At 50.8% G+C, this 13,029-nt stretch overlaps 1 protein-coding gene across 4 annotated transcripts in view; it reads right to left on the bottom strand.

Annotated features, from left to right (window-relative positions):
• The window catches only part of ERBB4 (erb-b2 receptor tyrosine kinase 4), a 2,687,977-nt gene extending 2,676,818 nt beyond the window's left edge, over positions 1-11,159 (bottom strand). For all 4 annotated transcript variants that reach the window (XM_069615918.1, XM_069615916.1, XM_069615919.1 and 1 more), the window contains exon 1: positions 10,379-11,159. In XM_069615918.1, the coding sequence (XP_069472019.1) occupies positions 10,379-10,475 (97 nt within the window). In that variant the 5' untranslated portion in view covers positions 10,476-11,159. The remainder of the gene's footprint in view (positions 1-10,378) is intronic.
• Between the last annotated feature and the right edge of the window lie 1,870 nt (positions 11,160-13,029).

A 13,029-nucleotide genomic window follows, 5' to 3' on the forward strand; every position in this document is an offset into this window, starting at 1 on the left:
AGCTCAAACAAATACACATGTACCAGAATTCACTTCTCCAGGATAAACAGAGTGTATTGAATCAAAAATAATTATAGGTGACCTACATTCAGGAGAGACGAAGAGCCAAATTGACAAGATTGGAATAGTCATGCCTTGGGCTGCTGCAGTTGGGAGGTGGTAGGTTGGGACTGTGTTGGACGTATTGAGGCAGAGAACTCGTCAATTGCAAGTCCTTCCATTAAAGGAATGGTACATCAGAGATGCATATGCCGCTAAGAGAGCTTGGGGAGATGATGGCGCCTTCAGGGCTTTAGGTAGCCAAATAAGCTTCTGGCCATCAGTTGACTGTTTCATTAAGTCCTTCATCTTGGGGGCAAGCAGATGGGAAGCATAAGTAAATGCAGCAGAAGCTATCTGTGGGATGGCTCCATTATTCAGAGCTTCATCCAAACAGAAGAACAGAGACCATCAAAGATCACATTTAACAAAAACAAGCCTGTTGTTCCATCGTGAAAAGTAAAGGGGCAGCCTCCTCTTGCTGTTGTATAAAATTGTAGAGACTATGAATATCCTAAATCACTGATTGCACAGCATACGCTTTGTAAACGCCAATAAATACACTTTTGTAGAGATGTGTTATATTGAAAGCATCTTCATTCTTCTGGTTGGAGAGGCCCTGGGAGATGGATCTTCTGAGTGACCAGGGACTGAGCTGAAAGAACGCAGGTCAAGGAGTCAACTTTGGAAAGCAATAGGAAGCATATAACGCACTAGTGCACATGAAACCACAGACTGTCCCAGCATTATCAAAGTTTCACTTAATCTCAGGCAAAACCGCGAACAGGCCTGCTCAGCAGTTATCTGAAGCAGAAAGCCAGGTAAGACTCCGATGCAGGGTATCCAGCCCAGCTATGCTTGGCCTCACTTATATTTAAAATATTGCAATAGAGGCATAAATGATTGCTGGGAAGATGGGGTGGACAAATCTGAAATTCAACAGACAAACAGCAAACAGAACTTGTAGTTCCTATCTGACACATTTTATATCGAGAATTGGAGTAAAATGTAAAAGAAAAGGTGATAAATGTGTGCCTCTTTTGAGAGCGAGCACGATCAATATGTAAGGACTCTGTCAATAACAGGGACCTGGCGGAAGTAGAGGATTAAGACAATGCCGTCCAAAAAGTCTGCACCTGCGTTATTCAAACTTAAAGCCTCTCTGTGGGTGCGAAAGTTTGAAGACCACTAGTTTACATCACTGTCTTTTAATAGTGTGTAGATTCAGCTGCGGGTTGAAATTGAGGAGCGCTCAGATGTATTTAGCTCCTGCTTGTACTCTAGAAGAGCATGGCTAGCTTGATAAACAGATACCAGGAGCTACTTCTGGCTCCCGAGGCACACAGATGCTGAACTAACACACCTATGTGAATTTAACTGTGTGCATTTGGGACAATCTCAAAATAAACATTAGGTCACAGCTATACACCACTTAAATCATAGTGGGCCCTAAATAATGGACACATGATATGTTTGCATGTTATGTGGAAGTTACATTTGAAGAACACTGTGTACTAGCCCCTCGTTCCCCAGTGGTAGCTCCTGGTCACTGGTTAATGCTGGATACCCATGAGCTGCTTTTAGTTCCTGCTTAGCCAAGCTTAATTTCGAACCCTGGGATTGGCAGCCTTTTCCATTGTAAAATGTCACTGAACAGGATCCAGGAATCAGCAAAGTTTCTCTGTGACGTGCTAATGTGGTGTCCAGTTTATATGATTATGACACTTCATTAGAGAGGTGCCGGACTTAAGAGTATGTTTGAAAATGGCATGTGTACAATATCTTAGAATATATGAGATGTATAGAATGATGTGTTTATGTTGTATTTGATAAACTGTGTTGCTGTTTCGAGTGGTATTTTGGAAATATTGGCTAACCGAAATGAACTATTTCTTGGCTAATATACAAGTCAAACCTCTGAATACACAGGCCCTGATTCAGAAAGCGTTTTTCAATGAGGTGCGCCCATTGAGAAAAGAAGTATGTCCCTTGATCATATGGTGGATAGAATATTGTGTAGTGAATAAAGTGACATTTTGAAACAATACAACATTATAGTCTCTATTTTCAATGTCTTATCTTCAATGGATAGGAGCCGATCCATTCCTGTTCATATTGCAAAGTCGACTGATGCTGCCATTACTTGCAAAGCACAGGCCATTCCTGGAAATCAGGCAGCTTTAGAAAATCACTGGTGCCATTTACTTTCGGCATAGAAACATGTGCTAAAAAACATGTTCTCACCAAGGGGAAATGACAAAAAAAATGAAAGGGTTTTTGTTCTGAGCGGGGAGAAGTTATTTCTCCATAAGCATCAAACAGCACCTGCGAGCACAGGGGACCCTTAAAAGGCATTAGAGGATTTCTGAAGGGGTGTCTTGGCTGAAAAATGAATGGTAATTACAATAATGATGATAATTTAGCTAGACTAATTACTGATGATCACAATGTTTCAGTGTGCTTCTATGGAGAAATTGCTTTCCTTTATGCACACATATCTTCTGATACATTCGCACACACACACGCTGCTTCTAAGAGCCCTGCTGTCAGTCACACACGGGCACCTGCCTGCAGACGTGGCGTGGTCGCACCATCTAAGAGCATGGAACTTGCAGAAAGCTGTTTGCATGCAGAGTTGTGGGCCAGGCGATGGCACTCTAAGGGCCCAGACGACGTGCTTGACCCATAAAGTGCACGTGTCCAGTGTGATCAGCCCAGCGCCAGTGAACAGCAAGCAAAGGGGTTTATATATTTCTCACACAGGCTGAATAGACGTTCTGTGTGAAGCGGGTGCTTGACCCATAAAGTGCACGTGTCCAGTGTGATCAGCCCAGCGCCAGTGAACAGCAAGCAAAGGGGTTTATATATTTCTCACACAGGCTGAATAGACGTTCTGTGTGAAGCGGGTGCTTCCGTCTCCTCGAACGTTACCGAAAATGAAAAGAAAAAACGCCACTCCTCCCACTGCCCTGCTGAGCAGGATAGAGGGTGTCAGCCTGGCGAATTATGACCCTCCCTGTAAGGAATTCGGCCGGCGAGGCAGTGTGCTATGCGGACGCATACGCGACGCAGGATCGATTCCTCCTCTCACCTTCTTTCAGAAATAAATCTGCCCAATGTGCAATTGTCCACTCAGCCAACCATTTCAGATTCATCAAAAGACACGCACAGAGAGAGAGAGTGTGAGTGGGAGAAAGAGAGAGAGTGGAAGAGAGGGAGAAAGAGAGAGCGGAAGAGATGGAGGGAGAGGGGGGAGAAAGAGGAAGAGAGGGAGAGAGACAGAGAAAGAAAGATGGGGAGCGAGAGAGGGAGGGAGAGAAAGAGAGAACGAGAGAGAAAGAAAGAGAGAGGGAGATAAAGAGCAAGAGAGAGCGAGAGAGGGAGAGAAAGAGGGAGGAAGAGAGAGAAGAAGAGCGGGAGAGAGAGAGAAAGAGAGAGAGATAAAGAGAGAGAGGGAGAAAGAGAGAGGGAGATGGGAAGAGAGGGAGAGAGAGAAAAAGAAAGAAAGAGAGAGGGAGAGAGAGAGGGGGCGCGCGCTAGAGCAAGAGGGAGCAGATTTTGGAGATACGAGCCATAGATGAAGTACCAGAATGAAATCCGGATTTCGAAGGCAAACAAAAAAGAAAAGGTATTAAATGATCATTCCAATAGATTATACAATACAGAGCCCTATTAGAAAGTGAACAGAACGCTAATATATATCTGTGGCACGTGTTCATAAATGCATGTACATACCGAATAAACATAGCCCATTTGTACCCATCTTCCATATGAAGGCAGGGCATTAGGAGTCTAATATGACAAACACGAAGACACTACGAGCGGTGAGAGCACTGTCGAAATAGAATACGTGCAAGGATTGTTGAAGTTACCCTCAGTTCAGAAAATGCTCATGAAAAAAAAGCGAAATATAAAAGGCATCGTGAAAATAAAATATGCGAACAGTGCACGTGACTTTAAACGCTGCACCCCCTCGGCGAAGAGCGCGCATCATGATGCGGCGAGTTCATTTGCATCCCACTGCCCCAATCACAGGGACAGAACAGGGCTTCACTGTCTCGCGCCTCGATGACACACGCGCTTGGCCCATAGCACAGCGACACCCAGACCACGCCAGTGTCAGTCACCGCTCTCCCCGAGAACACACAGTGCCGCCTACGTTGTCACCCAGCTATTCGGTGCTTGAAAACACAACTTCCGAGTCAGGGCGTATTACATATATAGGCACAAACATGTTCGCACGTGCCCGTTTACAGCATGGTGTATTATTTCATGAATCGGTGTAGCATAAACCATACACGTGCCAATGTCCCACAAAGTGTGCACCGGGTAAAACCAAAATGGCACGCCCCCTGTGCACCAAGAGGTCACATAGCATAGGTTATAGGCATGGGAGCTGATAAGCAAAACAATGCCGTTTTTCCTGCCTCACATGAAAAATGAAAAACATTGTGTGGAATGGGAAAAACGTTCCACTGCTGCAAAACATGTACCAAAGTAATTGTTTATCAGTCTTGCTGGTTTTGCAAAAAAGCTATAAAACTGACTGTGTGCTTACGTGTTAATAAATGCACACCACTCAGCTCACCCTCATTTGGAGGTTGTCAGTTTGTCACCCAAGTAGGCTGAATTGCTCCCTCGTAACAAGACCATGTTCTCTACAGACTTCAGGAGTGACCCCTTTCTTAGTGGATATGGACCACCCATGAAATACACAGTTTGTCTACTTTAACACACCAGGTTTAGAGGAGTAAACAGAGTCTGTCTAAAACACATACCCATGTGTTCACTCCTGTTAAACTATTCTGAACGCCTTGCCCCCACCCAGCACGAGTGCTCTGCGTGATGTGGCACCCTATCTCGATATACAGACAGAAACTCAAAAACTGAAGGCATGGGCGTTGTTGCATCGCCGGACCTGAAACCCACCTCAATACAAGGCAACTGCGCTATTAAAACAAAGAGTATCGACACAATTCTATGAGTGATATGCAATGCGGCATATAGATATCACAAGCTTCGAGGAGGTTAAAAGAGTGGGGACTCAGCCTGAATGCACTGCCGACCAGCGTTGGCACAACATCACCCTGCTTCGTCCTGTGTGCCAACTTCAGACACCTGCCACTCAGTAAAATAGTCAAACCACTGCATAGCCGGTGTCACTCTTAACTCTTAAAATGAAATGCCACTGGAACGTACTGCCCACGCAGGGGGTTGCCACCGAACACAATAAAGCAAGGCACGCCCTGCTGCAATATAAAGGGGAGGTCTCGTTTAAATAATGGACCGAGCAACCAAGGGCGGAGTTAAGCAGGCGAGCTACCGGCTCCACACCACAAGGCAATTGTGCACGCTATACACCCGGTGTCTTAAATGGTGCCCCTCAAGGCCCCATACACTGAATACAAATCTGCAGAGGATTGCCCTGGGGGCAGCGGGAATCTACACTACATAACGCCCAGATCACCCGCCAGGGAAGCATTCGGGGGCAGCTAAGCGGCGGGAGACGCACCTGCCAACGCCATCAAACGCAGACGCGCCGTCCACCCACCCGCCCGCCCGCCCGCGCACAAACACCCAACCGAGCCCACAATATAGAGCAGTAAGCAAGGCGCAGTCCTTCTGCTCTTCCAGAAATTACCATCTCCAAAACATGCCACGTTCGCCTGGACTCCAAGCGTGTCCAATAATGCGAGAAGCAGATTGCCTCCCCTCATTTCCTTAATTTGTTTCATCTAAAAGCAATTCACTCAACATCTTGTCGCCCTCTGGCAGCTCAGTTTACTTATCCGCACTTAATTTCTCATTTGGACCAAAACAAACTCACCAAAGTGCGTCTGCGCGTTAGCAGGGGGAAGGGGCGTGTGGATCTAGCGCAGCCTCCAGCGTAGGGGTGCCCTACTCCCCACCCAAGCATGCAAGGTACGGGCAATATGCGGGGCGGGGGGGGGTGTGGGGGGCTTGGCACCTGCGCCTGGATTCAGGCGCGTGGCACTAGCCGCGACTCTTGCTTTCAACTAAACTGCTTCGCACAGAGGTTTGCTCTCTAGATGACACAGGGAGGGAATTGTGCATAAGCAGAAATTCCAGGAGCAGACCCCGAGAAATAACCCCAATTCTTGGGCCGAGGTGGGGGGCAAGGGGGGCGCGTGTGCCCGAGTCGCTGTGTATTCTCGCCGCCGCTGTCATCCGCGCCGGGCCGCTCATGCCCGGGGAGCGGGGAGACAGTGACTGACACCGAGGCAAACCCCGGCGGAGCGCCTGCCAGAAATTCCCATCAGCTAAGCACACATGCCGGCCTGGATGGCCTTTCCGGCGGGTCGGCAAACACGGAGCCGCGCATATTTACGGGCGAAGGCAGAGAACGCGCTCGAAGCAAGGTCAGGACCCGCCTCACTCGTGTCCATGGGACACACGCCGCGGGTGCCTGCAGACAGGGCCAGCATTTGAAATAGGAAAACTTCCCGAAATAGCCGGTGCTTCGCGGCGCCTTAAAGCAGTGCCGCGTCTTTGCAAGGCACCTGAACCAGGAGTGCACGATTCAGGTTGCGAGGGGAGCACCCGGTGGGTGCGCGGTCCTCAAATTCAGCCCTCAGGCCAAGCTGCCCCCACGGCTCCTGTACTGATCACCGGCTAGAGCCCGTGGGCACACCCCACTGCCCCCCGCCCCCCCACAGTCAGCTATCCATTCATATAGATGCACTTGGCGCTGCAGTCTGCTCCCTCGAGGCAGGACACCGTGCATGGCAATGCTACAGCCACCTTCAGAAATCCACGCATTACATTCTTATGTAACGATCAGGTCAATATGGGATGTGAATTTATGTAGACAATGTTAAAAAATCATGATACGCGATGACTGCACAGTTGTCTCCACTGCACATATCTTTAACAGCTTTGTGTGGGATGCAAAGAGTGTACTTGTATTCACTGGAGGGTGGTGAAGGGGGTTGGGGGGATTAGGGTGTGGCCAGTGGGTGCTATAATGCCCCCACCTGGTTCTACAAATTGTCATCAACTCTAGACGTTAGGCTAGCCTTGCACCTCTAAAATAAAAATGCAACTCTGGCCACAAGTCCGGCAGGACCACAATCAAAAGGAAACCCTTAGCCTGGCAGTTCTGACCACTTACCCTGGCACCCGCAATGCCCGAGGTGGCCACGTGCCACTGAAAAAACAAAGGTAACATTGACCTCTGTCCTACAACAGGCAAAGTAAAAGGCGACTACTAGTCTAGAACCGACACAATCAAACACTCCAACCTTGCACCAACTAACCCCCCTGCAAAACCAGTCACAGTGTAAATGTACCCGCTAGCATGGCATTGCTAAATCAAGGGAGGCCATTGGGCTGGCACTTGCTAAAGGAAAGGCAGGCTCTATCCTGGCACCTCATAAACCTAACGTGACATGCTTCGCAGCACAGGTGAAAGCCAAGACCACCCCTCGCTTGGCACCTGCAAAACCCGAGGCTCCGCGAACAACTACCCTAGCACCTGCGAAATCCAAAGTGACCATTAGACTCTCACCAGGAAATACAAAATGATACTTAGATCGACACCCCCTAAATCACAGCTTATTGCTCGCCAGTGCCAAATGAATCAAAACCTGACACCTGCTTAATCAAAGGGATCACTTCGTTCCATTCAAGGATTATGCCGGGCACCCTCTATATCAAAAGGTTACCACGAGCATGTTGCACATGCTAAATACAAGCTGTCCCACTACCCAGCACTTCCAGAATCAAAGGTGATCTAGGCACTAGCTGGGCACAGTCAATGTTAATCAGCGTAGCACCTGCACATTCAAGAAACCCACCAGCCAATCTGCGGAATCAAGAGGGCACCTAGCGAGACTCCGGTAAATGAAAGTCAATCAGTGTCCAAGCACCTTCGAAATCAGCGGTAACCAATATCTTGACGCCCAAAGAATCGCCAGATCAGCAGCTGCAGTTTACTGTAAAGTATAGAGGGGCATGCTGCCACTGCCAATAGTATGTAATGCCAAGCATGGAATGACACCCATGCATGAGGGGTAACATCTTTACGGTGGGTTGCTTAGCTGGGGCGCTGCAGGACCCCCATATTACAGCACACAGGGTTCCAGTTAAAGGTCTCTGGAAGGTACACATCCTTCCCCGGGTTGCTACGCGCCCAGTTTCCGAGAGATAGACATAGTAGTTAACACAATCCATTCCTTTCTGTAGGTACGTATCCCGTACTGTTTTGTTAATGCATTGTGGGGCGTGTAGTTCCACTATTCCCATGAGAAAACTCGGACTACAAGTCCTAGAATACAAAGAAAAAAATGGGACTGGATAAGCAACTACAGATTGGAATGGGTCATGTTGGCATCTATGGCTACACCCCCCCCCCTCCATTCTTGGCAAACAACATTGTGTCAATGTCCCCCGGCCATGCACGCTCTTTTTCTGTTACTGCACTTCACCGAGAAGACACTTTAAAACTCCAGAGGACTGAAAAGCATGATGAGCGCAGGACATTTGGACACAAGCATCCCCTCGGTCCCTGTATTGTGGACAGCCAGCGTGCCCCAAGTCATAGGCAGCATGCTACCCTTGCGACATGTCTGCCCCGCGACAGCTGTGCGTGCTGTCATAGAATGAACAGTGCATCCCCCGGCACTGCCTCGTGCTGCTAGTCCTGCGTGCCAGACGCGCCTGACTTCTTTACACATTGCGATCGGGCTCGAGATACTCACTTTCCCCAGGTTGCAACACGCCCCCAGGCACCCGACCCTCTTCCAAACTGTGTCCCACGCTCAGCCCCTGCGGCAGCAGTGTACCAGTGCAGCATTGGCACTTTGCACGGCACAGAGGCAGACGAATGCCCAAGTTGCAACATAACGCCCATCCTTCCCCCTAACATTCGTGCATGCACTGCCCTGCAAACCCGTCAGCACTCTGTCCACGGCGCTGTGCTGCTAGGCGGTGCTTTCAGGGACAGACGCAGGCCTTGTCCAGTGGAAGCAGCAACACCCACAAACCTCCCGCGCACCGCCACGGCGGCGCAGGCCTGTCTCTGATCAATGTGAACTGTTCATGGGCACACTCTCTCTCCTAGCACTAGGCTGCCAGCTTTGCACTGCGAGCCGGAGTCACCCGCTCAGTGCCAGCGCTGCAAAGGGTGCACCCGCGTGCTGCACCCTGCTGTGTCACTCATTGCCTGGCCCCTGAGGCATATCAGCCCCAGGTTCTTTTAGTGCCCTCACTGTGTAGCAGCATGCTCGTGCCCCCCCCCCCCGCGGCCTGCACACCCCTCGTACACGAAATACAGTGTTGCAACGCTTGCATAAGTGGAATCTTTTTTCATTGTGAACCGCCTTTCACCAGGTTGCGTTCCCAGGAGCCCCGCGTCCCCGCTGCAACACTGCCAGCAGGTTTTACTTCTTGTATAGCACCAGTGCACTCTGTGATTGCATGAAGGAGTGTGCACCGTCCCGTAGAGTATTGGCTAATCTAGGCTCACTATTGGTGCACCAGGACGCGGAATTACACCCTCTGTCACGGCATCACAGCAGTGCCCAGTGCACTTTCACTCGCCAGTATAGCAGTGGTCAATGTGCCCAGCCAGGAGCATAACAGTACCTAATGGGTGCATGCACATGTTAGGGTAGTAGCAGTGTGCATTGCCCTATAATAGGCGCGCCTTGTCACGGTCCAGGATATTGATATATTAGGGGTCATATAGTAATGTTCAGTGTTCGCCCCAAGGCACAAGTCAATACCCCTCCACCCCCCCATTAGTGAAGCAATTCCCACGCCATACGACCTCCATCTGGTATTGCAATTGGCAGTAATATCCTCTGGTAGTAGTGAACAAGTGTTTCAGCGTGACCCCCCCCCCCCACAGATATGGCAGTGGTTTAAGCCGGGTAAAATAGCGGACATAAAAACATCTGTGTGCATTACCCCAACCTCCCACAACAGAGGTCAGAGGACGCATTGGCTTTAGGCAGGTGCACCTTGCTCCTCTTCCTCTGTCTATGGCGACCAGATTTTCAAAATAAAGCCCGCAACGCTCTAACTAGAGCCATGTGCTCAGCGCTTCCTTCGACAGTAGCTTGCGAGCAACTCTACGCCCGCGTAGAAACAACAGCCTAGAGCGAGAGCACTGCCCCGGCGTCGGGTCGCCAGGGCAACAGCCAATGGGAGGCAGGGAAGAACAGCGGGCATTTCTCTGCGACAATCAGGGAGCCACACGTGTGAAGCCAACAGCAGAGAGCGCGGGACCCCAAAGGCTGCGCGGGCCAAGTGAGGACAGCAGCCAATGGGAGGCCGGCGCGCGCGGCCCAGCGCGGACAGGGAGTAAGGAACGCACCTGACTGGGCGCAGGCGGGCGGCACCGAGCCCGTTGCCCACAGCATGACCAGCAGCAGCGCAGCAGGCAGGAGGCGCAGCCCGTCCCTCGGACCCATGCTGCCTCCAGGAGAAGACGGTCAGAAATGGCAAAGGTCTCCAAGCGCAGGCAGGTCACCGTTCCCGGGCTACCTTCAACTCCCAGCACAGGCGGCTCCCGGCACCGGCGACATCCCCGAACCTGCCCGCGGGAAGAGCAGCCACTCCAAGGGCTGACAAGGGCTCCACGGGCAGGGTTAGCACTGCTCCGGCGGTGGGCTCCCGTACCAACCGGACAAAGTCCCCTCGCCAGTCTCCTCCCCGCAGACAGGAGTATAGTCTCCTAAGTCGTCGTTACCGTGCCCCCCGGGAGAGCCGACTCAAAAAGAGAAGAAACTCCGGCAGGCATCTCCTCAGGTGACTTGCAAAATGTACTGGCGGGCAGAGGCTCCACAGCTGCCTCCTATGCCCCTCGAGTGCAGTTTCCTCAAGGCTCTATTTCGCCCAGTCACTAGTGCCTCGAGGAGACAACGTCTCCACAGGCGCGTTCTTTAGCTTTCTTTAGGGACACTCCTGACTCCAGCTCCTGTCGGCGGGTCCCTACAGCCGGCGGGGTCCGTTCACACGTTTCCTCCTTCGAGCAATCCCTGTCTCTGCGGCGCAGACCGCCTCCTTCGCTTCACGAAACACCGCCGACGCCGACTCCTCTCTTGCCCCCGGTCAGCGCTCCCCAGTCATTCCTTCACACTCTCCGCTTGCTCAGGAGAGACTGAAACGCTCCGCAACCCCGCCCGCCCCCCTCCCCCGATACAACCAGGCCCGCCTACCATCACCCATCCCCTTGCCCCATTGGTCCCGTGAGCTCCCTGTCTGTCACGGGCCCGCCCATCCACAGTAAGCGCTTGCATCGGATTGGCTGGGCTCGCAAAGACCCTTGTAAGAATGACAGGTCCGTCAGAGTCTCGAGCCTCCAAAAGCGCACCTGTCAGATCGCTGGACCCGAGACATGGCTGCGGACTACGCGCGCCCCAGTTGTCTTTGTGAGGCAAGGAAGTAAACATTGCAACACGTGGCTTGTGATCTGCAGGGGGTTTCCTATGCAAGCACGTGCGTGGGTGTACTGCAGGTGCAGGGACGGTACATTCCATTAACTTGTCCCACGAATGGCAGCGAATACAAGAGGAATTCATGGTGAGCCTATGCTGTCTCCATTTTGTTTATGCGAGAGATAAGCATATGACACGTGTAGCGAGATTGGCAGAGGTTGCCAAGGGGATCCCAGTCTGGCCTCCTATCTTCTCCATTCCATGCTTCTGCCATACCGGGAGCTCCTGTATGATATCCTGCGGAGTATGGACAAGCACACAGGAGGTCCTATGCGTGCTCCCCGAAGTCGCGCATAAGCAAGGGCTAGTGGCAGGTCTGCAGCTTCACGCTGTATAGGCTGAGTAGTGTGGGTTCACTTTGCTTCTCTTACCAGATCCCTACCTAAGTAATACATTACAGACAACTTATGTGTATGGAAAAGTTGTAGGGCGTAGGCATTTTATTTTCTTACAGAAAATACAACACAACAAAAATAATTACACAGCCATATGCTTTTGGGCACATTGTGTCCAGTTCCGAAGTTGCCCAAGGCTCCTCCTGAGTCCTTGTTATCCCTGAGCCTTCGTTCCTGGGCACCTGCCGCCTACGACGTGTCTTGGACCGTGTACCGAAAGAGTACTCAGCGTTCCTTTCTTCTGCCTGCTCCTTCTTTTCTTGGACTGTGTACCGAAAGAGTACTCGGCGTTCTTACTTCTGCCCGCTCCTTCTTTTTTGGACCATGTACTGAGAGAGTACTCGGCGTACTGGCTCCTGCCTGCACCCCCTCTTCTTCCGTTTTTCTTGTAGGGTGGGTTGGGTGGAAAAACGTTTTTCCTTCCCCTTCTCCAGGTACCAAGAGCCTACCCGAGAGAGGTGAGCTCTTACCTGGTTTGTGCCGCCTCTCCTTTTCCAGGCATACTTATACCCCCCCGGCCTTTTGTTCCTTCCTGGGGGCGGCCGGGTTACCCCCCTGACCCCTTGCTGTTACAATTCGCACCTACCCAGGTGCTGTTTCCTGCCCCTCCTGGGCTTTGTTTCCTGTGGCGCCATTCGGACGCCCCTCCCTACGCTTTTGCGCCGTTTTCCCCCACCCCGCGCCTAAACTCCCAGACCCTCTATTGTCCCGCATTTCATGCGGCCCGGGGCCTGGGTCAGTAGCAAGGCTTAAAGTCCAAGCTGTACTCGGAAGAAGTTGGATGGTGCTGGGGTGCGAGTGTCTCGTATTGCAGCATAGCACATATATGCTATTTTCAATCAATAAATAAGGTTTTAGCATATTATAATGACAATGTAACCTTTAATTGACAAGTATGACACATGGACTACATACCACTCACTGTAGATAAGACAACATAATACATCTATAACCATTCAAAAACGTGTTACTGAGAGTGTGGCTGACTAACAGGGCCTTCTGCAGGGTGACGTCCACAAATCCGGCGCCTCACCATGTACCAGTAAATACAATAAAAACTACTGGATATGGATTGTTTGTGGATGTAAGTGTCCATGTGCACCGATCCAACGACTTTCTGATTCTGTACAATA

This window comes from Ambystoma mexicanum, chromosome 9 (genome assembly GCF_040938575.1).
Source record: "Ambystoma mexicanum isolate Mex_15411 chromosome 9, UKY_AmexF1_1, whole genome shotgun sequence".
In the NCBI taxonomy this organism is placed as follows: Eukaryota; Metazoa; Chordata; class Amphibia; order Caudata; family Ambystomatidae; genus Ambystoma; species Ambystoma mexicanum.